Genomic DNA, 24,300 nt, shown 5'->3' on the forward strand with positions numbered 1-24,300 from the left:
TACTACCCTTATCTTTTTGGTTAATTCTTTCCTAGTGATGGCTTCATCAACCAAACAAGACCTAAAGATGGTTCAAATGGCTCAAACCATGGTTCTTCAAGCCAAGTATTGGGCTCAATCATCATCATTTGATGATCCTTCTTTGTTCTTAGGCCACCATCATCAACTTGACGGCGGTCATCAAGGGGGCTTAAGCTATAACGATAGCAAGAATAAATCGACTTTATCCATTGGTCGTGGTCATGGTCATGGTCGTCATCACAAGAGTGTTCAAGGTAGTTTAAACAACAAGAACAACACCACTTACAATTATATTAATAACGTCTATTATGTCAATAATAATAAAAACTCTAAAAATAATTATAAAATTAAAATGGCTATGATCGATTGTGCTAAGCTATATGATCAAGCTGAGTCACGGCTCGGTCGTTTAGTTGAAAGAGATGGGAAATTTAGCCATGATGACGCGTTAGCATGGCTAAGTGGTGCAATCACAAGCCATAGGACTTGTTTGGATGGACTAAAAGAGAAAGGTGTACGTGAAGAACTTCATCCTATATCGCAAAATTTGACCAAGTTATTATATGAAGCATTGGCTTTTCATGCAAAGAAACAAAGGTTTCGGAGAAGATCAAAAGGTAATCAAGCTTTTAAATTTTGATTTTTTTGCATGTACAATAACAACGTTGATATTACATACATTTTGTTTGAAGTAGACGTGTGTAATTGTATAGTTACACCTTGACTCTAGCCTTTAGTCGCATATACGAGTCATATATACAAATATACCAAGCAAGACTTGACTCACTTGATAAGACTCTTACCTAAAGTATAAAACATTCTAAATGAATGCATAGATTCTTTTGATTTTTTTTTTTTAATTTTTATTTTTTGTATCACTTTTATCGTTTTACTAGTAGATTGGTGAATAAATAATAGGCACGTGAATATGTGATACTACATGATAAAACTTTGGTCTAAGTAAACAGTCTTTGAAGGAAAGAAATAAAACTTGAAATTTAAAGTTTAAACTCTGCAGTAAGGGCACAAGGGAGGCCAAAAGGAAAACCATTTGTGGGAAGATTAATGTCCTGGAAGCCGGCAACTTCGAGGGCTGATATCGTGGTGGCGAGAGACGGCTCAGGTAATCACCAAAGCATCAACAAAGCAGTGGATGCAATAGACAAGATAAAAAACAGAGGAGAAAGCAGAGTAATAGTGTATGTAAAAGCAGGAGTATATGATGAGATAGTTGAAATTCCAAGGCACCTAACTAATGTCATGTTTGTTGGAGATGGCATGGGTAAAACTGTGGTCACTGGTCGTAAAAATGTCGTTGATGGCGGAACCACTGTCAATTCCGCTACATTCAGTAAGTAAAACAAATTTCTATCCTGCAAAAATATTTGATCCTGTATTTTTAACACAAAATTCTTATCTTTGGCTAATGTTTCATCTATACAATACGCGATTTTTGTATGTAGATCATAAATGTGTTACGTGTATGTCTAATTAAGTGTTACAATGTCCTTAAGCAGGGGTATTCGGCGATGGGTTTTGGGCAAAGGACATGACATTTGAGAACACGGCAGGACCCCAAAAACATCAAGCAGTGGCATTGATGGTAGCATCAGATCACTCGCTCTTCTATCGATGCAGCTTTCTAGGATACCAAGACACACTCTATGTTCACTCTCTTAGGCAATTTTACCGTGACTGCCACATATATGGCACAATAGACTTTATATTTGGTAACGCGGCTGTTGTGTTACAAAATTGTGACATCTTTGTTAGAAAGCCTATGAAGCACCAGAATAATATGATCACAGCCCAAGGGAGGGAGGACCAGAATGAGAACACAGGGATCTCGATCCATGGGTCACGAATACAACCAGCACCAGAGTTTGTAGACCTAAAGCGATCTTTCAAGACCTTCCTAGGGAGACCTTGGAAGAAGCATTCAAGAACAATTGTTTCTACAACATACATTGATGGGTTTATTCATCCAAGAGGTTGGACTAATTGGGAAGGGAATTTCGCCCTCTCAACATTGTACTACGCCGAATACATGAACACAGGCTCCGGGGCAACAACTCTAGGCCGGGTAAACTGGCCCGGATTTCACGTCTTGCATCATTCTAAAGAGGTTGATCCCTTCATGGTAAGAAAATTTATCCAAGGTGAATCTTGGATTATGAAGACCGGTGCGCCCGTTTGGCTTGAAATTTGATTAAAGCAAATCCATGGTGGTTTGCCTTCATTAACGAAGAATAATGGGTTCATCCTTTTGGAAAAAAAAATAATGTTTAGCTAATTACATCTATCATATAGAATTCCATAGCATAAGTTTCATGTATCTATAAGCAATATGTAAGTAACTTTTTCCATTTATCATGAAATACAATGTTTATAAAAGTTAAACATCCTACTTGTATTACAAATCAAATCAAAATCCACTGTTAACTTATTTTTCTTACTAAACTAAACAAAGTATGATGTTTATTGGTTGATGTACTTCGTAGATGATAACTAGCTTTGTAAGATTATAACCCAAGAGGTTATTTAAGATCAAATTTCGTCTACATCATTTAATTATAATTCAACCACGCTAAACGCCCCATACAACCTCATAAACCACCCTAAAACCCTCAGCCTTCCACCATTTTTGCTTCAAGAAAACACAACAATGGTGAAACAACTTCGTCTTCTCCTCCTCAAATCTCCACCATTTTTGACCTCTAACACTTCAAAACCACCCACTTCATTTTCTCTCTCCTCCCTTTCTTCACCTCCGACCGCCATTGAAACACCCACCTCACAAATCGACATGGAAAGGCAAGAATTGTTGCGCAAACTCCGAGTTTTAATCCTTGGATCCCGATTCGACTCAGTTAAAGAACTCATCAAACCTCTCGTCAATGCGAAAACTCTCTTTTCTTCTCCCTTAGAGCTTTGCGCTGCATTTTCTCTCTCCAATCCTTCTCTAAAATGCTGTTTTTACAGTTTAGTTTTGTTCGCTTGTGCTGATTCTAAGCTCCCAGATGAAGCAATGGGGTTACTTCAGATTATTAGAAAAGATGGAGATTTTCCTGCTATTAATGCTTTTAATAAGTTGATTGATTGTTTGGTTTCTACCCATCAATTTGATAAGGCGAATAAGTTGTTTGATGATGCTTTGGATTCCGGTTTTCGGGTCGAGAAATTTGCATTTGGGAAGGCGATACAGTCTGCTGTGAAGCTTGGGGAACTTGAGAGAGGTTTAGAGTTGTTAAATTTGATGAAGGAGAGAGGAATTGGTGTTAATGTGTTTATTTATAATGTTTTGATTAATGGGTTTTGTAAAGAAAAGAGAATTAAGGATGCACACCAACTGTTTGATGAAATGTTTCAGAGAAATTTGGTTCCGAGTCAGGTTACTTATAACACATTGATTGATGGGTATTGTAAGGTTGGGTGTTTGGAGGATGCTTTTAGTTTGAAGGAAAGGATGAAGGTGGATAATGTAGCTCCTAATTTGGTTACTTTCAATTCATTGCTAAATGGGTTGAGTAAGGCTCATAGAATGGAGGAAGCTGGTGGGATATTGGAGGAGATGAAATCATATGGTATCGTGCCGGACGGGTTTACTTGCACCATTTTGTTTGATGGGTATTCGAAGTGTGGTGATGCTGGTACAATGTTGGTTATATTGGACAATATGGAGTCTTTTGGTTTGAGGCCTACGTTTGTCACTTTTAATTCTCTGATCAAGAAGTTCTGTGAATCAGGAAACATGGAGGAGGCGGAGAAATGGTTGGAAAAGATGAGCGAAAAGGGAGTTGCTCCCACCATTGAGACGTATAACATTCTCATTGATGGTTATGGTAGGAATCATATGATTGAAAAGAGTTTTGAGGTGTTGGAAAGTATGGAGAATCGTGGTTTAAAACCGGATGTAGTAACTTATGGTGCTCTTATAAATAGTCTTTGCAAAGAGGGTAAGCTTCTTGAAGCTAAGGTTGTTATGGAGGATATGGTGGTAAGAGGGATTTCGCCAAATGCACAGATATACAACATGATTATTGCTGGTCAGTGCAATGCAGGGAAGCTGCAGGCTGCCTTTGGGTTATTTGATGAGATGTTGCGAAAAAATGTAGAGCCAACGTTGGTTACTTATAATTCTCTTGTTAATGGGTTATGCAAGAATGGGAAATTACAGGAAGCTGAAGATCTTCTTCCAAAGATTATTGACAGAGGCTTGGCTCCTGATGTTATCACTTATAACTCTCTGATTCTCGGATATGTTGGTGCTGGAAAAATCTCGAAATCCATTGAATTGTATGATTCTATGAAGAAAAAAGGCATCAAACCAACCTTAAGCACCTATCATTCTCTAATTAGTGCTGGCAGCAAAGTAGGCTTGTTGCTAGTAAATAAAATTTATGAAGAAATGTTGGCTTTCAACCTGAGTCCTGATAGAGTTGTATATAATGCCCTTATTTATTCCAATGTGGAGCATGGAAACTTTGAAAAGGCGCTTTCTTTGCATGATGAGATGACAAGCAAGGGAATTGAGCTTGACAAGATGACATACAATAGTTTAATTTTGGGCCACTTGAGGATGGGAGAACAGAAGAAGGTATTAGACCTAATCAATGATATGAAGGCTAAAGGAATTCTTCTAAAAGCTGATACTTACACTGTACTAGTTGACGGACACTGCAAACTGAATGATTTTGATGGGGCATATGCTTGGTACCGAGAAATGGTTGATAAGGGTTTTCTCTTGGCTGCTAGCAAATGTAATGAGCTTGTAAGTGGCCTCAAAGAACGAGGAAGGATAGAAGAGATCCAAATAATCTGCTCGGAAATGAGTGTTAAAGGGTTGGGTGATTGTAGTGTTGATGCAACTTTGTCTGCAGTTGCAAGCTGATAATTATGGCAAGCTCGCAGTGCAGTTTGAAGAGCATGTACAGAATTGTATTATGATTATGTTATCTGGAAAACCACTAACACAAGGTACTCCATTATTTGTTTACTGAAATTCGCTGTGCCTTGAATCAAGGATGGTGATTTGGAGTTCCTCATGATTTAAGAACCGCTTTTTTGGTTTGTCTGTACATTAAATATGTTGTTGATCTAGATTCTAGACTCAGCTCTCCATGCTCCTTTGATGCAAGCAAGATTGTGACCATCACACCTGGATGATTTCGCCGATTGTGACCTTCACACGCCAATTGTGGTCTTCACACCAATTTTATCTGTTTGATAAAGGACACGGACCCTGATATTTGTATCATTTCAAATAACCCTGCTGATAGCCAACAAATGCATTCAACATTAAGGATACTGCAACAGAATGAAAATGGAGTTACAGATGTATTACCAGTGTAATCCTTCATAACTGCTCATACTGGTGCTAAGAGCCTTTGGATTTTCAAGGGATTTGTACTTTGAAGCTCATGTAAAATGTAAATTGTATATAAATATACAATCAATCAATCAATCAAAGCCTTAATCCCAAAAGTGGGGTCGGCTAACATGAACCAAATTTGATTATTCCGAGTATCGTTCAATGGAAGGGTAAGCTCATGTAAAATGTAAATTGTATATAAATATACCTATGTCTATAATTCCCGTTCAAAAAAAAAAAAAAAGGGAATGTCTATAATTTTCCCTGTCCCAACAAAGAGATCTGTAATCTTTGTGATTTTTTCCAGAGATGTTGATGTCAATTTCTCAATTTCATTCACTGTGCGGCAAAGAATTTTACGTCTATGATTCATGACCTCATGGGAGTTGTTGTCGAATTTTATTCCTTAGCGGGAGCAATTGCAAATAACTAAACTCGCCCACAAAAATAGATACTCCGTAATAGACAACTTTGAAATTTAGAGCGTTAAATTTTCAATTGCAACTTTGAATGTCAAATATGTATAAATAAATTTACAGTGTATATTTTAAATATTCTAAGATACCTAGAAATTTGAATTCATTTTTACACAAAAAAAGAAACCAGCATATAAACATCCTAGTCATCACCTAACAATCAGAAGGCAAGGCAAATAATTTGCAACATGATTTTGCCCTTTCTATACATGCCTGTTAGCAACCTTTGTTTCAGCATTTCCTGCTAAGCTTAGCATCTTGCAACAGTATATTACAAGCCTCGATGAAGGAAAAAAAAAGGTGCTGTATAATTGTATGTGAACCCACTATATTCTTCATAAGTAGCAATTGAGTAAATGACATACATTTCTCTTCCGAATAAAGCTTCTCTAGAACAACTCCATAAAAACCTGCAAAACAGAAAATCATCAAACCCTCAGAACACCACCTGCATCTTATCATGTTAACATTGTTATTAGAGCGCCTAGAGTATACAATGGTACAAATATTTCACCAAAGATGCAAAGGGAAGTTTCAGTCACAATAATAGAGCCAATGGGCAACAAGATATTATAAAAACTATGAATTGACCTGTTCAGTGAATAGCTGAGAGAATCATCGTTCACAGAATCAAATTTACGATTCAATAAATTCATGGCAATCAATATTACGTTAGGTATATACTCCAATAATAAAATAATGAATTGCAACTACCATTGTGATCATGTTATGTTAGATCCTGTTATAGAGCCCTTTTTGTCTATTCCAAGCCTACTAACTTTTGCTTTGTTCTGTTCCATTAATTATCATAATTGAAGTGGGATGTCTAGAGGCCTTACCCTTTTGTGAACACCAATGTACATTCTGGCTACGTCTTAAACTGCTTCATTTCATAGTAATTCAAGTTCCTATCTTCAAAAAGAGTTGACACGTAATACCTTAATACCTGAAAATAAGGCTCAAAAGTAATTAACATGTAGGAAGTCTAGCATGGCAAATACAAGAACAAGCATTCCCAACTTATTTCATACTTGAATGAATCCAAGAAAAGACCCAATGTAAGGCCAGCTTTCCAGTAATTAAAAAGAACTATAAGGTTCCTGCTCCTGTCAAGCAAAGGTACAGAAGCTTTGTACATAAGAGCCCCAATACCCTCCACCACAGCAACAGCCACGGCAGCAGACATTATGTCCCAATCACCTGTTTGCCCAATTACTGTAGCAAAAGCAGTTGCGCAATAGAAACCCACCAAGAAAAAAAGAAACTTTTTAGGAAGATCTTTCCGGAAATCTCGAATTCTTGCATTTAATTTAATCTGAAGACTCTGAATTGTTTTAAGTAATCGAGTTCTTCCATCACCACTGCCAGTGAGAGGATCCAATCCTTTGCCATCTGCACTGCTCTTAATGGACCAGTCCATTCTCCTGCAAACAATTCCTTTAATTAGGTATAATGAAAGCAAACATAACTTTACAAAACAATGATATGATAAACTAAAACTTCAGCAGTCACTTTAGCTTAGAGCCGACTCTTTTTATCTTGTAATTGTGCATGTTCACAATCCTGGTTATGAACCTTGCACAGCACAATGATCTGCTGGACCATTATGGAAAATTCCATCACAGATATGAGTATCAATGTGTACTTGCTCCTTCCATCCAAAAGTGTTCACCACTCTCCTGATGACATGATGTTTACCATGAAAGCATAACTTTGTAGACCCAACTGGCTACCTGACATGCAAGAGACTATAACCTTCCGATGAAAGGAGGAGACATTGTTACTAATTTACTATAAGCATTAAGTAATTATTACAACTTTTACAAGCAATTATATTGCAATCACTACTTTGCTAAGGTCACTGTACTACGTAATAAAAGATTCTTGCTATACACAAAAAGGCCCAATTAATCCAATTACATTCTGCACTGCTAAACTGAAATTCCAAGTTCTTAGCTAACAAGATATGGTCTTCTGATCCCAATGTTCTACAGCCTCAAGGCCTTAGTCACAATTCTTCCTTACAAACAATAAAGCTGTGGTGGAAAACGAGTAAGAACTCAGTTCAATGGAAAAAGCAAGCAATAGTAATATCTAGATCAATTGTGCTCTTATCACTTAGTCTCTTACATATTATGATGACACAATTATATACAGAAACAAAGAACATGACTTGGTACTCTTGGTGCATGATACCAAGAATAATTCAAATACAAAGACAAACAAATATATCAAATGCCATCCAAAAAAATTTACTCGACACAAAGCGAAAGTCACAGCAAGATCAGCAATAACTTACTTGCAACCACCAATTTTACTGAGCTCCTTTACTTGTACAAAAGATAGTCCAAAATGACCCCCATTTCTATTGGATAATGCCACTTTCTGAAGTGAGGCAACAAGGATTCTGATCGGAAACCTTAAGTTTGAAATCTTTGTGGACGTTGGAATCACATTCCTCGAACATTGGCGGAATCTAGTTCCAAATGTGAGTATCATGGAGAACCCGCGCAATTCACCATCCACTGTATTAGTCAAATTTACAAACATGTCATAATTTGTACTACAATTCTTGGCAAATTATCAATCTCCCATTCAATAGTCTAGCACCAATATAGCATTTTGTCTCAACACAGCAGAAAAGGGCATTATCTACTAATAGTATACACAATATCCAAATTCTTCAAAAAAATATACAAGTATAATTTTGCAAAATAAGATGTGAACCATAAAATTAAGTTAAACTAGTTAGCTTAATTATCAAAGATAAAAGCTTGCAAAAATTTATCAAAGATGATAACTTTATACTATGAACAAATGCTTCCGCACATTCAATTTCATATCTCTAGTAAAACCCCACAAATAAAAACTAACATAAATTGAAAATTAATCATATAAAAGACTGGAATTCAACATGCTACTTCGTATGACATTAAAGAGAAATTGATTGCTTACCAATCGAAAAATCATGAAACCCAATTCGATTTAAGGCTCAGAAAAGTAGTTTTGATCATCTAATTGGCAAAACCCATATAATTTTCTTCAAGGAAACTGAATTGAGAATGTAGCAAGATAGAGAAAAAAAGGGGGCGGAGTTAACGACGGCGGAAACGAAATTAGCGGCGGCGATGACGGTGGAGAAGTGAGAGACTGGTAGTGAGGATTGAGGAGTGAGTAGACCAGCCACTAATGATGGGGATTGTGAGGAGAAATGTGAATTGGGAAGCTTCAGCAAAAGGCTTTGTTTGGTTCAATAAGGTTTAAGGTAATAAAGAGGAGGATTCAATTAATTACCCTGAAATCCATTCAATACAAATTACGTTCTTTTCATCTTATTTTTACCTATTTCAAGTCTAATAAATTCGGTTTTATGAAAAATAAGTTCTTATAAGGGTTTTTTAAGTTCAAATTACAACTAAAATAAGTTTTGATAAGGTTTAATAAGTTCAAATAAGTAAAAAACAGGTGAATTGAACACACCAAGTTTCCATGAGTTCAATAAAGTCTTATAAGTTTAATAAGGTCAGATAAATTTAGGGTGTGTTCTATTCACCTGATTTTTACTTATCTGAACTTATTAACACTTATTTTCACTTATTTGACCTTATTAACACTTATAAGACTTTATTAGACATTATTTGTCATTCTTGAAATATATTGTGTAACATATTGGTAATATGAGTATATATATAATCTATCTATCTATCTGTATACTATACTAAAAGAGAAGCGGATCAATGTGGAGCTGCCAAATGTCTGTCTCTGATTCGCTTCTCTTAATATAGTAAAACAATAAAAATATCAATAACTTAATACTAAAAGCGAAACCAGTGATGACACATGTCATGCACTGGTTAAAAATTTTCCCTCCATTCTTTATCTTTCCTTATGAAAAATATTTATAGCCTATAATATTTACTTTCCATTTTAGCGATTATATTTTTGTCATACGCACTCAAACGAAATATTTTTGAAAGTATATTTTTACTGTAATTCTATTTTTTTTTTTTTTAGCATATAATTGTTAAATTAATGTAGTAATTTACTATATAAGTTATTAAAATCCGTGCATTGCACGGGACTTTAACTAGTATATATATATATATATATGAAGCACAAAAGATAAAGTAACTAAATTCAATTATGGTAAATAATTGAAAATAACAATATTACTCTATTTATATCTGTATTTTGTATATGACTTAATGCATATCATCTATTCATGTTTCAGAGTATTATTAATGTATGATATTCTTCTTAATTCTTTACTAAGTAGTTGCGTTAAACGACTGTTTAAGGAATCGAGCTGAGTGTTTTTTTTTTTCCTCCAAACATTATGAGATAAATAATGATCGATTAAATATATGACTTTGGATATTTTGAGATTATATGATAAATAAATGCTAATTACTTATTAATCATTTTGCAAAGAAGAAAAAGTTAATTGTTAGCAAAAATTGTGCCAAAAAATTATGACAAGCGAATCAATGTGGATCTTAGAGATGTCAATTTTGAGTGTTTGAGTCGCCTTCGGCAAGGTCGGGTAATTTTGAGTGTTCGTTTTATATCTTATATTTGTAGTACTATATACGAAGTATTAAATAAGAAAAATTTATGCCAAAATTTATGATAAGTACGTGGATCAATGAGAGCTAACAAGTGTCATTTTATGACTCGCTTATCTTATATGTAAAATTTTCATAATATATTACATAATATTTTTGGTTAGTTTTTAATATATAAATTTTATAGATTTAAAAATAAATTTGATTGAATTTGATTGATTCTAAATATTGAAAATGAATTCCAAATATTTATGCATACATGATAACTATTAAATATTCCATACAATTCTATAATTAATAATTAAATATTACTCCGTATCTAATATATGAAGATTATTCTCATTTTTATAATCATTGAATTTTCATCATATTTTAATTTTATATAATTTATTCATACCTATATGCTATAATTTTTTTATTCATCCATATTTATAAGAATACAGGTCATAAAAAAATACATTACCAACATGATTGATCAGTTGATGATGAATTATGTCTTTCATTCATATAAATCTTACAAGTAATAAATACTTCGTATCTTTTATTCAAATGTTAGTTTTCAATATTGATCTACATCTATATATTTATGTTGTATATTCAATCAATTGGTTATCGTACGACTACTATGTAAAAGTTTTTGGCACAATGCTTAGGAAAGTATATATGTAGGTAAGATATAAGGTTCTTATTGTGGCAATAAAGATTTAGTATTCTTAAAAAAAAAAAAAAAAAAAGTAAATATGACGGGTAAAATAGATATTAGGTTGTACATCTATCAGGGTCTGTTTTGTTCACTTTATTTTCACTTATTTCAAGCGTAATAAGTTCAATTAAGTTCAGATAAATTCAATTTAGTTTTAATAAGTTTTAATAAAGGTTACCCAAGTACAAATTACAACCAGAATAAGTTTTAATAAGATGTTAAGGTCTAATAATTAAAAGAGAAAAGTTCAAATTAGGTGAATAAAACACACCCTAAATCGGTTAATATGACAAGAAAATTTTAGTTTTAATTCCCTCCACAGGAGATAGAAAATAACTTTTCTTTAATAGAACATAATAATTTATTCGTTTTTTTTTTCACAAGTTATTCGTTTTTTCAATTAATTAAATAACAATATAAAAAATAAAAAAGAAGTAAAATATAAGAAATACAAATGACAAAGTACTATTCATATCACATTCCTTAATATTTGTATTAGCCATTATTGTTAGTGAATACTTTAATAATTAATTTGTTAATGTAAATAAGTCCATTATTACTATAGCAATTTTTGGTGCAACAAGCCACACTATGCGGTAGGAGTTTCTCGAGTTTTTTTTTTTTTATTTTTATTATTATTATTATTTTTTATTATTTTTTTATTTTTTAGGGGTTACTTAAGTTTTTCAGTCAGGGTTACTCGATCAGGGGTTACTTGAGTTTTTAAGTCAAGGGTTACTTGAGTTACTCGGTCAGGACTTACTTGAGTTTTTCAGTCAGGAGTTACTCGAGTTACTCGGTCAGAGGTTACTTGAGTTACTCAATTAGGGGTTACTTGAGGGGTTCGGACAAGGGTTACTCAAGGGGTTTTCTCAGTTAAAGGTTACTCAGTCAGGGGTTACACAAGTTTCTCAATCAGGGCTTACTCGAGTTTCTCGGTCAGGCCGCATTCAAAAAATTGTCACTCGAGTAACCCCTGACCAAGAAACTCAAGTAACCCCGAAAACTTAAGTAACCCTTGACCGAGAAACTCAAGTAACCCCTGCCGCATGGTACTACAAGCCGCATATAAAATTTTTTGTTATTACTAGCTAATTCATATATTATTTATCAATATCATTCTATACATACATATTTGTGTTGTATATTCACTCCATTTTAGGTTGTGCGACTGTTATGTGATTTTTTTAGCACAATGCTTAGACAAAATATGTACAAGTAGATAAGATATAAGGGTACTTAGCTTGTATACTGCATAATGATAAAATTATGTCTATAGATTTGGTGATTATAATGGGTAAATAGATATTATATTGCATAACTATTGAACCGATTAATATGACGATAAAATTTTAGTTTTGAATTCCTCTATAGACTACGGGTAACAGGAAACGACTTTCCTTAGCTTGTGTAGTGCATATTTTATTCATTTTTAATCAATAAAATAACAATATAAAAAATGAAAAGGAATAAAATAACAGCAATAAAATAATTTTCATATCACATCCGTAAAAAATATATTGACCATTATTGTGGTGATTGGTGAATAGAATTTTAATAATTAATTTGTTAATGTAAATATGTCGATTTTTACTAATTGAATTATTTTTGTTTTGTTTTTATGAAATTAAAATTTTGATTTTTAAACCGTGCATCGCACGGGAACTATACTAGTAATATATTAAAATAAAAGCAATAAAATAGGAAAATATTAGAATTTTGATAATTTCAAATTTTTTTTTTTGGTGTTCTACCCGGTTCACCCTTTGGGCTAATTCGGATTCGGGGATCAGTTCTGGGTGGTTAGGTTCCAGTCCCCTCCCAATTGTTGTTGCGGGGGATCGAACACGGGTCCTCCCTACCAAGTGTAGTCCCAATCACCACTACACCAACAACCAATTGGTTGATAATTTCAAATATTAAAAAAAATAAACCGTGAAACAAGCAAAAGTGTATGTTGCAATAACACCAAATAAAATTTTAATCTTCTAATGCTTCATCATCATCATTCTCATCATCTCCTTCTTCTATATTATCCTCTACGACACCTCCAACCGACTTCCATATATCTTTCGTTATTTTATCCCGAATATGGTTCATAGCTTTTTTCCTTTGGATATCATACAAATTATAATCTGCTCTAGTCTCCATTTATTCAACCTCTTGAAATATTGGTATCCCTAATTCGTATAGACGGATAAAATTGTGAAGCGTAAATGTTGCAACAATGATAGACGAATAAAATTCGTATAGACGGATAAAATTGTTGATTTGCTTAACTTTTATATAAGCAAAATTTATCTAGTCTTACCATAACTTATGAGTATAACGTTACTTTAATTTTATTTTTTATGCAAATGTTACTTTATTCTTATATGAATTCATGATAATAAAACACATAAAATTTTACAAAAAAAAAAAAAAAGTGAAAAGCAATCTTGATTAGTAATAACTCTATATAAATATAATAAGTGGAAATAAGGTGAAGAGAATGTTAATTTAGAACTTATTAACCTTGAACTTATCTGAACTTATTAACCCTTATCTGAACTTAATTGAACTTATCTGAACTTATTAAACCTGAAATAAGTGAAAATAAGGTGAACATAACAGATAAGTTCAGTTAAAATAATGGAGTTAGTGGATTGATTGGTTTTGGATATCATCCAAAATGACATTTCAATGAAATTACACTTTTTCTATATAATTATATTAAAAACCTAATTACAAATTACATGTAAACTTGATAAATAGACTATAAAAAGTAGATGATTAACCAAGTGACATACAAGTATGAGTATTGAGTTATGACAAACAAACAATTCAAGATAAAATGTACAAGTATAAATTAGAAGAGAATATTAGATGTCTCGGAAGAGACAATTTAGAAGAGAATATGATTAATAATAATTATTTAAAAAAAAAAAAAAAAGATTACCAATATGTGTAAAACAATACAGAGTACTGTACAAATCAAGTGTTATTTAAGCAACTATTTATGATGTTTAGTTATTGGAGGGCTTTGAAACTTTCAGGTTGTTTGTTTGGTGAATTAATTTAATGCAATCTCCATATTACTCGTAGTTAACATTAAATTGAACAACAACAAGTGTATATAATATTATAATAGCACTAGATTTAACTCCTTTTCTAACTAATTTATAATTAAATATGAATATATAATTCTCGAAAGTGCATCATTTTCATAGAGTGTTTAATTAAGAATTTCATTAAATTTACACAAGTACACATTACACAGATTTACACATCACACAGGTACTTACCTGATCTAACTGTTTAACAAAAAAAAAATAAAAAATAAAAAATAAAAAAATTAATCTAAATTTTAATTTTAATTTCATAGTAAAAAAAAAAAAAAAAGAAAAGAAAAAAACAAGAAGGGATTTTCTCGTAAATTACAGTTAAATCTTAGTTTTCATCTTCCTCCCCGCCAACCTTTACTTGGCTGCTTCAACCCTAATTGTTCCTTCATCCTTCTCTCCTCCCAATTTCCTCCCTTCCCCAATTTTCAATTTATTCTTTTTTTAATTCAATTTTTTTCCAATTCAATTGAACATCAGGTATACCCAGAAAAAATGATTTGTGTATGATATAACTTATGATTGATTTCTTGTTAGTTTTCTGGGTACTTATTTATTTGCTCTAATTCAATCTTGACAGTCAATAAACAATGGCGAATGATGGGTCCGAAGCAAAGGATTCGGCTTTATTGTGTTCTCGATGCTCCAAACCTGCTCATCTTCAGTATGTTTTTTTTAATAAAAAAATTTAGTTAAAAATTTGGATTTTTCTGTTGGTTTCTTGATTAATTGAATGCGCCCCATTTTAATTTACATTGGTTTTAACATTAATTTGTAGACTTTCAATTTTGTTTTCCCCCAATTAAGGTTTGTTTGAGTTTAATTTATTGTAAAAGACAGTTTTGTGAATTGGAGAAAGGGAATCTTTCATTAACTTTTACTTGATATTACTTACTTTACGGGGCGTTTGGTACAAGTGATAGGGATAGAAGGGTGGGATGAGGATATAGAATCGACTAGGGAGGGAGGCGGGCGGGCGGGGATATATAGAGGACTAGAGGAGTAAGGGAATGAATTATGAAGTACCTATTAGTATACAACAATTTCATTAATTTAACTCATATTCTTTTGTAATATCAAGTAGCAAACTATTATTAATACAATTATTGAGGTCCAAAGATATTGTAGACAAGCCTATGCCTATGATGTAATTTTTTGCAAGGAAGATGATCTTGTAATGCCTATTGGGGATTTTGAATACTGAATAGGGAATACTAACATCGTATTAATGTATAATGCATGAGTGGCTGAGTGCATGACACCGAAAACATACCTTTGTAGTTTAAACACTTGTGTTATGATCAATGAGTAACTAACATGCATCCCAGATCTGCTTGTGTCAATTTTGTGGTATACTCTAGATTTTACGAGATTGTTCAACAAATGAGTTCAAAGTATATGAGGCTATGAGCTCAATTTAACTTGTATGATTTAATTTTCGTAGGTGTCCAAAGTGTGTACAATTGAAGCTCCCAAAGGAAGGTGCTGCTTTCTGGTAATTATCTTTCTTTTTTTTTTTCCCCTACTATAACATAGTCAAAATTCACTTGGGGCTTTGTTTGTGATTTTGTAATTATATTCTACTTGGAAGCTTTAATAATGTCATTGCACTCTTTAGTTCTCTTAGCCTAATCTATTACAGAGTATAATTCTTCAAGACTTTGGAGAATGAGAGGGTGGTGGGGCTTGAGGGGCGGGGGTATTACTTTGAGAAGGATGTTCCTGCCATTACTGACTTTCTGGCATCCGCACTTTCAATGGTGCATAGATAAAATGGTTGATACATAATTATGTTTTTCTATTTATTTTTAGCCTTTTGATTGACAAACTTTTACCTATTGTAGTTCCCAGGAGTGTTTCAAGGAATCTTGGAGCTCTCATAAATCGGTCCATACAAAGGCAAATACATCTTCTTTACAGACTGATGCTGCTGGGGACAAAAATAGTGAAGGTTGGCTTTATTGCTTACGAAAAGGACAATCTCGGACTTCAAAACTTCCGTATTTCGATTGGACAGGGTATCATGTCAACATTACTCTTTTGTGGATACATTTCTGATTACAGCCCTTCTTTTTATGTACTTATTATTTTGTATATGTTTATACTATGATTTATTGTTACTGTGGTTATGAATGAAAACATGCATCTTGGTGTTGACATCTCATATTTTTGACCTTTACTGAACTCAACCTTTTCCCGTGTAGATCATTAAGGCCTTACCCCATATCAAGTTACCGTACTGTACCAAAGCACATTGAGCTACCTGATTGGGCTATGGATGTAAGTTTTTTCTTTCTATTGTCAACAAGTGTATCTCCCCTGAAAGTTGGTTTTTAGACAGTTACAGGCGATGAGACAATGATGACCCCTCGGAGATACCTGTTTTCCTTTATGCACCAATATATGAACTCTGATATTTATGAATCTGCAACTTATGAAGTCTTTATGAGATGCTTTTAAAACATATAGGGTATCCCCAAGATTGAGCCTGAGAGCAACCTGCAGCACATTGTCGAGGTATGCTTTATTACTTTACTCCTCATACTTGGGTAGACTCATAGAGATTAATTGTCCAGTGAACTTTTTTTTTTCTTCTTATTATCCTTTTCTGTTTACTTATTGACTTGTTATTTTGAAGATTAAAACTCCAGAGCTGATACAGAGAATGAGGGAGACTTGCAAGGTAAGTTCATTTTGTTAATTTAGGTTTGTATTGTAAAGTACTGAGAATTTTTTCGTTTTTTATAGAGTGCTCCTTAGTTTAAACATACCTTTTGTTTGTTACTGTGAATAAAGCAGTCTACAGGATAGACCTTTGCTTTAACATCTTGTTTCCTGAATTTTTCGCGTTTTATAGAGTGCTCCATATCTGTTCGTTTTTTGTAGTGCTTATAAACTGAAAATCCTATGAGGTTGTCTTTGTGATTATGCTAAGCATTTTGTCTCTTTTGTTTCATATGAAGTATCTTCTTAGATGGAAGATATGTCTTATACAAGTGTAATTACTATTTATAAGTGTTGGCTTATGATGTCTTATGCAAGCTATAGACTAGAGTGGATTTGGTTCTAAGCAGCTGTATAATCACATATGTAGGTAACCTTACTGGAGAATGATAAGTTTACATCTAATATTGATTTTAGTGAAACTGCATAAGGTTCACTATTCTAGATCAATTGTGTCATTAGTGGTTTTGCAAGCCTATTTCATGTGACATTTGTATATATAAGCTTACCCTTGAAGAATGGTTTTCATCCTAGATGTCTTGTGTATTGTTTACTACCACCTTCCAGTTGGGGGAGGGGGGGGGGGGGGGTAGGGATTTTGGATAGTTGATTGTCTGTGGAATGGTGATGTTACTATCCTCTCGATTAGCTAGCATTTGTGGACTGACTGTTCACCTTTGGTAGGGAGTCTTGGCTAGGTCTTGATGTTATCTACAATCAGCTTACCGATACTCTCTTGCCCTTTTCCATTTGATTTGCTAAATTGAACTCTGACAATTTCTGTCTCCAGATTGCTAGGGAGGTTTTGGATGCGGCTGGGCGTATTATTCGACCAGGCATTACAACAGATGAGATTGATCGAGTAGTCCATGAAGCTACTGTAGCTGCAGGTTTGTGTTGATTTATGACAGGAATTAAATAAATTGTCCTTTTTATCCCCCCCCCCCTCCCTCTTGGCACTGGAAAGAGCAAGTTTCTTATATGTATTTTTCACCCATTCCTTTTGAAATCACATGAATTTTTTTGTCTGCTAAATTGCTGTACATCGGAAGATCCAAGGCTGGATGATGTAAGAAAATTTGACCTCTGAGTTTTTTCACACCATTGAGGAATTGGAGCTCAGTCTGTCAGTCTTTCCTGCCCAGATTAGGGGCCACCATGTATACATGTTCCTGGCTTCAAATTTTGCGTTCAACTCTCCACCTAAATCTTCTTCGTCTTTTTTTTTTTTTTTTTTTTTTTTTAAAAAAAAAAAAAAAAAAAAAAAAAAAAGCTTAATGAGTTTTCTCAGGAAAAAGAAGTCTAGTAATATTTCAGTATCACTGGCTAAACATGCAATTTGGGGGGAAAATGTTTTGAGATTTCTGCTTTAAGTTTCTGGTGTCTTTTGAAATCCTTTAAATTTTTTTTTTTTTTTGAATTTTTGACGAGAAAATTCTTGAAAAGTTAAGGAGATTTGCTTGATGAGATACAGACATACAGTGCTTGAAATTTGATACCATCTTTTGTGACCAACATTGTATTTTATGTCTTATGAAGCTTTGAGTGTGTATTAATGCAAGAGAATCATATATTATTCATCAATGAATCTCATATTCTCATGGTTATATAACTACCTTTCTTCTTTTTATTTTATTTATTTATTTATTATTTTTTATGGATGCAGGAGGTTATCCTTCTCCATTAAATTATCATTTCTTTCCGAAATCCTGCTGCACGTAGGTACTTTTACATGTTAATTTTCTTAGAACTTGATTGTGTTTGTGATACCTGTAACTTATATGGAATCTGTCTGCTCTTTGTAGGTCTGTCAATGAAGTCATTTGCCATGGTATACCTGATGCCAGGTATGTCCTCAGTGTCCTAGTTTTTTCAAATTAGACTTCATTCATGACTTTATGCCTTTGTCTGGTAGCTTTTCTTTTCTTTTCTTTTTTTTTTTTTTTTTCTCTTTTTTTTTTTCTCTTTTTTTTTGGCTACTGGTGTAGAGTAACGTCAGGCTGGCAACTTAGTGGACTTTCTTACGCTATTAACTTCCCTCACCCCATCTCATTTCACTCTTCTCCACTCCCTCTAAAGAAAAAGATTGAAAGACGTAAAGATAAATCACTCCACGTAACTGCAATTATATAACTTATTTGAAAAGTGTTACTTGTAGTCATTGACATAAAAGCTTGAAGTTGCATATCATTCATCTTGATTTCTTGGGGGTGATTATGTTTGATAACATATTTCTGTTCATGCTATTTAATAGCCACCATTTTATTTGATCCACAAATGGTTATTATGTCAGTTATAAGTGCTTTAATAATGGCTATTGAACTCATCGTTTCAGAGTATTAGAAGATGGTGATATTGTAAACGTTGATGTCACTGTTTACTACAAAGGAGTTCATGGTAAGAATTGTGCTTCTTGTGCGCTGTTTAACTTGTGATTCAACAAGTTCACTGGGGGCTGGTGTGCTGAATGCTGCCTGCTTGAATCATTTGCAGGTGATCTGAATGAGACCTATTTTGTTGGAAATGTTGATGAAGCATCACAAAAGCTGGTCCAGTGTACATATGAGTGCCTGGAGAAAGCAATCTCTATAGGTTAGTGTTGAGTACATAGAGCATATGCCTTAAAAAAAAATTGCTTAGAACTCATGCAATAACATAACAAGTTGCGCCATTAATTTAATCTTAAAATAAAATTTTTGACCGTTAATTTCTCAGATAAAGTAACACTCTTAATGAAATTTATAAACATTTGAAAATTGGATTTTCAACTGATATCCAGAAATTGCTTTAATAAATTGATTGACCTTATTTCTGTGTGGAACTTGGAGATTATATCCTCTTTTATCTGTTCTAGTTATTTTGAGTGGTACAAGATCTCATCCTAACGAGAACAGATTTAAGTATAGGAAGGATATAAAGAACAGCAACTTTACCATTTCCTCTGCCTAATAATATTATCAAGTCCCTTGAAAGCTGAAATTAAACATATCCAGCATCGAGATAGCATCTAAGCCAACAACATGACAAGAATGCAGTAGCAACTGACAATTGTAACTGACTATATTATTCTTTTGCACGTAAAGCCCATTCTTTCTATCGTATTTTGGAAATTATGAGATGAAATTAGACTACTGTTGCCTTTTAAGTTCTCACTCTCTTTATTATTGTCCTATTTTGCTGATCAGAGGGGGGAATTAGAGGCTTCATTTTTTGTTAATCTAAAATAAAGCATCCAACAAATCTTTGAACTCACATCTTGACTATTAAGGCACTCTTTGGAGTTTATGTTTACATTTCTCTGCTGTTGTTGCTTTTAGTGAAGCCTGGCATGAGATTTCGAGAAGTTGGAGAGGTCATAAATCGACATGCTTCTATGTCAGGGTTCTCTGTGGTATGTGCCCACCTAAACTAGTACGTTAAGTCTTAATTACTTGTTCAGTGATCTAGTCTATAACTAATGTGTTTCTTCTATCATGACAAATACAGGTTAAGTCGTACTGTGGTCATGGAATTGGAGAGCTTTTCCACTGTGCTCCAAATATTCCTCATTATGCGAGTATCCTTGACTGATAACCAAGCAGTCTTGTTAATTATGTATTCCATAATTCACTATAATCTTATGCAATATTGATCTTTTGTGTTCAGCTGGGTTACTATAGAACAAACTTTATTGCAGCATTTACAATTGACTTCCTTAACGAAAGCAGGAAATAAAGCTGTTGGCGTGATGAAGGCTGGACAGACCTTCACGATAGAACCAATGATTAATGCAGGTACTCTAATGCAACCATCTGTTTATTTGCTTCTCTAATCTCTTTTAATGTCTGATTAGTGATTATGCTAGCCTTCATTGTCAAGACTCAAGATAACAACATTTATCCACTTTTTCTTGTAGGGGTGTGGCGTGATAGAATGTGGCCCGATGGATGGACTGCTGTTACTGCAGATGGGAAGCGCAGTGCTCAGTTTGAGCATACTTTACTGGTATGTATCATGACCATGCATGGACCATGCTATATTTCTTTCATCTGTTATTCTTTAAAGTACCTTGTGAATTTTTCTCTGATTCGAGGGTTTATTTTCTCAGTCAAATCATACTGCTTTCTCTGTAAATCTGTAATCGATTCATTGTATTTACATCATGCAGTTTTTAAAATTAGTGTTATGATTTCATTGCATTGCCCTCAACATGAATTTGTTGTAAACGCCATTATAACCCCTTTAACTTTTTTACGCAAACTTGGGAAGTTGGAAGTTGTTAAAAGCTAAAAGCCTATGAAATACGTGCTGATATATTCCCTGAATTCGTTATGATGCAGGTGACGGAAACTGGAGTTGAAGTTCTGACGGGACGATTACCTACATCTCCGAATGTATTCCCTTGGCTCAAAGCTTGAAACTAATCAAGAGCATCAATGATTTTTCATGTTTTGTTTTTTTAACAGATTTCAAATAAAATTTATTCTCATTCGAATTTTTTATACATTTATTTTTAGTTATATTGGCAAGATCTCATATTTATTAGATTGTTTGATATTTATATCAATCTTTTCCTATTTTATTTATGAAAATGATGAAAAAAAGGTTTGATTTATAAGAGTTTTTTGACAAAGAACGAGTAGTATATTAAGCATTATATGATGATCAAGGCTATAAAAACTATTAAATTAAAGGGCCGGGACAGAAAAATAACAAATCACAAACCATATTTTGAATGATTCATATATTATCACGGATTAATATTAAATTCACATGTGTAATTCTAAGAACATGTAAAATCTCAACTAAAATTATGGAAAATACATGATTAAAGAAAATTAATATTGTGTAATCGTTTCATTGACACAAGAAAGCCCTTGTTCATTGACTGTATTCTATTATTGTTGCAATTCCAATTGGTTTGCCCATACCGCTAGATTATTATCTCCTTGACAATACTTGGCTAATTCCGCTTCAATATCAAAATCTGAACCAAGCAAGTCTTGCATTGATATCATGTCATCACCAGAACCTGATTCGTCGTCTACGTGACCTTGAAGCATTTGATCACCCACGCATACAACTTCATTATCATCTTCTTCAACAAACTTAGCCAACTCCGCATCAAGATCAAAATCTGAACCAACCAACTCTTGTAATTCTTGATTTACGACGTGACCTTGTAGCATATGATCACCCACGCATACAACTTCATTATCATATTCTTCAGCAAACTTAGCCAACTCCGCTTCAAGATCAAAATCTGAACCAACCAACTCTTGCAATTCTTGATTATTATGTCCCTCACTGGACCACTCCGGTGCAAGATCAAAGTCTGAACCACCCGAATAATCTTGTATTGATGACATGTCATCACCACAACCTAATTGCTCATGATTTTCTTGTACATGATTTTGTTGTTGATGATGTTGTCCTAACACCACATTATTATTATCAACGGGAACCCCGACTTGTTGGTTAAAGATTCCGTCATAAGAAACTCCTTGTTCTTTCATCACAGCCGGTACCAAGCTTATGTGTTGCCTTTTGTTTTCTTGAACATCAACATTATTATCATTGTTAGTAGTAGTATTAGCAACACTAACACTATGTAGTCTTTTTTGTCTAATTGTGGAGGGTTTCTTGGTGATCCTACAAAGAACAAAGTTGTTGACATTATTAATCTTCTCCTCCAACAATTTACTGGTAAACTCATGCATACTCCATTCAACTCCGTTGCTCGTCGACTCCATGAACTTCAACAGCTTTCGAAACCCAATGACTTCCTCTTGGCCAGTACTAGTATTCTTGACAACAACAGGATCACTTCTTTGGAGTTTCCAAGTACCATGTTTACCAGCTGTTCGAATTCTATTCTTGACACAACTGTAATCTTTGTCACTAGACACGTTCTTGGGAATTGTAAACAAGTACCGAACTGTATCCTCTTCTTCACGGTCAGATTGTCCGAAAGAGTCGAAGACAGTAGACGGATGATCAGCATTTTCGCCGAAGATATTATCAACAAGAGGCATCCTCGGACAAGATGAAGAAACACCATATAATGCTCTTCTCCAAATATAATGGTTAATCAGCTCATCGTCCTTCGGGTTGAAATGATAACCGGGTGGTAGTTTAGACATGATTCACTAATCAATTTGAGAAGATGTAAAACAAACACAAACAAACGAACAGAAGATTTAAAAGAAGAAGAGAAAGAAGCTAAAAGGGATTAATTGGAACGTAGAATTTGATTATGAGAGTTAACCTATGTGATCACTTGATCAATATTTGTAATAGAAAAAGGTCGGTTAAATCAAAGATAAACTCATAGATTTTTAAGATAAACTTATTTTACTTTAGGAAGTTAGTTAATATTTTGTTGCATTGTCATTATTGCAACATTATCAACACATAAATATTTTTTCTTTTCTAACAAAAAAATAAAAAATACTTATGAGTTTAACTTTTTAATTTTTTTTTTTTTTTTTTTTTTGGTATTTTGCATAATTTTTTTTTTTAATATGAGAAAATTGAATTATAATTTTATAATCATAAAACTTATCACTGTAATTCAAATATGTGAGAATAGGTTCATATGTGAGAATTCATGCTTATATGAGAACTGATTTAAAATTTAGAACATATGAGTAAAAATTTAGAACATGCGAGTTAAAATTTAGAACATGTGACTCAAACTAAAATTCTGAACATATCAGTAATAATTTAGAACATTTGTGTGAGTAATATGTTTAGAACATCTGATTTAAGAATTAGAACGAGTGATTAAAAATTTATAAAATTTGTTTTATGAAATTTTAAACATATGAGTAAATTTAGAACATCTGATTTAAGATTATGAACATGTGAATAAAAATTTAGAACAAACTGATATAGAATATAGAAAGTGTGAGTAAAGATTTTAGAACATACGTGTAAAAAAATAGAACATACGCTTTAAAATCTGGAACATATAATTAAAAATTCTTAGAACACACGTTTTAAAATTTAGAACATATAAATTAAAATTTTGGAACAAGTTATTTAAAATTTATGACATCAAACTTAACTAATTTATGGTTTAGAACATGTGAATACTAAATTATAACATTTGATTTAATTTAGAACACCTAAGGAAAAGTTTAGAACATCATATTTAAAATTTAGAACATACAAGTAAAAATTTAGAACATAAAGAGTGTTCTCACATAAGAAAAATTCTCATATAAGAAAAATTCTCACGAGAGCCTTCCCCTATATATATATATATATATATATGAAGTATTTGATATTTTAAATTTTTATATATAAATTTATAATATTCTTGGGGTTTTGGGCATACTTTTGGGATATGATATTA

General features: G+C 33.1%; 4 protein-coding genes across 6 annotated transcripts; 3 read left to right on the top strand and 1 right to left on the bottom strand.

The window, feature by feature from the left end:
- Positions 1-373: 373 nt before the first annotated feature.
- LOC145638462 (putative pectinesterase/pectinesterase inhibitor 36) lies at positions 374-2,230 on the top strand. The gene is made up of 3 exons (XM_081689425.1): positions 374-638; positions 1,040-1,372; positions 1,539-2,230. The coding sequence occupies exons 1-3, from the start codon at positions 374-376 to the stop codon at positions 2,228-2,230; spliced, it is 1,290 nt and encodes a 429-aa protein (XP_081545551.1).
- A 395-nt stretch (positions 2,231-2,625) lies between these two features.
- Positions 2,626-4,983, top strand: LOC145638463 (uncharacterized). Its single transcript, XM_081689426.1, has one exon. The coding sequence runs from the start codon at positions 2,687-2,689 to the stop codon at positions 4,910-4,912; it is 2,226 nt and encodes a 741-aa protein (XP_081545552.1). The 5' UTR covers positions 2,626-2,686; the 3' UTR covers positions 4,913-4,983.
- An 879-nt stretch (positions 4,984-5,862) lies between these two features.
- Positions 5,863-9,118, bottom strand: LOC145638464 (uncharacterized protein ycf20-like). Of its 3 annotated transcripts, XM_081689429.1 has the most exons (5): positions 8,824-9,116; positions 8,168-8,393; positions 6,900-7,292; positions 6,708-6,814; positions 5,863-6,278 (listed from the first exon to the last, which is right to left on the bottom strand). In XM_081689429.1, exons 2-4 carry the CDS (start codon positions 8,365-8,367, stop codon positions 6,808-6,810), a joined length of 600 nt encoding a protein of 199 aa, XP_081545555.1. In that variant the 5' UTR covers positions 8,368-8,393; positions 8,824-9,116; the 3' UTR covers positions 5,863-6,278; positions 6,708-6,807. The 3 variants fall into 3 exon arrangements, 2 of the variants coding, with proteins under 2 accessions (XP_081545555.1, XP_081545553.1); XR_014114660.1 differs by lacking the exon at positions 8,824-9,116 and having other exon boundaries at positions 6,900-7,601; positions 8,168-8,186; XM_081689427.1 differs by having other exon boundaries at positions 6,708-7,292; positions 8,824-9,118.
- A 5,448-nt stretch (positions 9,119-14,566) lies between these two features.
- On the top strand, positions 14,567-21,460 carry LOC145638465 (methionine aminopeptidase 1A-like). The gene is made up of 17 exons (XM_081689430.1): positions 14,567-14,717; positions 14,818-14,901; positions 15,682-15,732; positions 16,082-16,255; positions 16,442-16,517; positions 16,707-16,754; positions 16,876-16,920; positions 17,752-17,851; positions 18,628-18,679; positions 18,767-18,808; positions 19,297-19,358; positions 19,455-19,553; positions 20,279-20,352; positions 20,448-20,517; positions 20,669-20,734; positions 20,857-20,945; positions 21,281-21,460. Exons 2-17 carry the CDS (start codon positions 14,828-14,830, stop codon positions 21,356-21,358), a joined length of 1,200 nt encoding a protein of 399 aa, XP_081545556.1. The 5' UTR covers positions 14,567-14,717; positions 14,818-14,827; the 3' UTR covers positions 21,359-21,460.
- The last annotated feature ends 2,840 nt before the right edge of the window (positions 21,461-24,300 follow it).

This window comes from Chenopodium album, chromosome 7 (assembly GCF_948465745.1).
Source record: "Chenopodium album chromosome 7, dcCheAlbu1.1, whole genome shotgun sequence".
Taxonomy (NCBI): domain Eukaryota; kingdom Viridiplantae; phylum Streptophyta; class Magnoliopsida; order Caryophyllales; family Amaranthaceae; genus Chenopodium; species Chenopodium album.

What these genes read in the sequence shown, in the direction of transcription:
- LOC145638462 (XM_081689425.1), top strand. Translation starts at nt 374, where the DNA reads ATGGCTATGATCGATTGTGCTAAGCTATATGATCAAGCTGAGTCACGG. An exon ending in GTTTCGGAGAAGATCAAAAG is followed by an intron (nt 639 to 1,039) that starts GTAATCAAGCTT and finishes TAAACTCTGCAG; the next exon opens with TAAGGGCACAAGGGAGGCCA. An exon ending in TGTCAATTCCGCTACATTCA is followed by an intron (nt 1,373 to 1,538) that starts GTAAGTAAAACA and finishes GTCCTTAAGCAG; the next exon opens with GGGTATTCGGCGATGGGTTT.
- LOC145638463 (XM_081689426.1), top strand. Translation starts at nt 2,687, where the DNA reads ATGGTGAAACAACTTCGTCTTCTCCTCCTCAAATCTCCACCATTTTTG.
- LOC145638464 (XM_081689427.1), bottom strand. Translation starts at nt 8,367, where the DNA reads ATGATACTCACATTTGGAACTAGATTCCGCCAATGTTCGAGGAATGTG. An exon ending in AGTAAAATTGGTGGTTGCAA is followed by an intron (nt 7,293 to 8,167) that starts GTAAGTTATTGC and finishes AATTGTTTGCAG; the next exon opens with GAGAATGGACTGGTCCATTA.
- LOC145638465 (XM_081689430.1), top strand. Translation starts at nt 14,828, where the DNA reads ATGGCGAATGATGGGTCCGAAGCAAAGGATTCGGCTTTATTGTGTTCT. An exon ending in TACCTGATTGGGCTATGGAT is followed by an intron (nt 16,518 to 16,706) that starts GTAAGTTTTTTC and finishes TAAAACATATAG; the next exon opens with GGTATCCCCAAGATTGAGCC. An exon ending in TTACTACAAAGGAGTTCATG is followed by an intron (nt 19,359 to 19,454) that starts GTAAGAATTGTG and finishes AATCATTTGCAG; the next exon opens with GTGATCTGAATGAGACCTAT.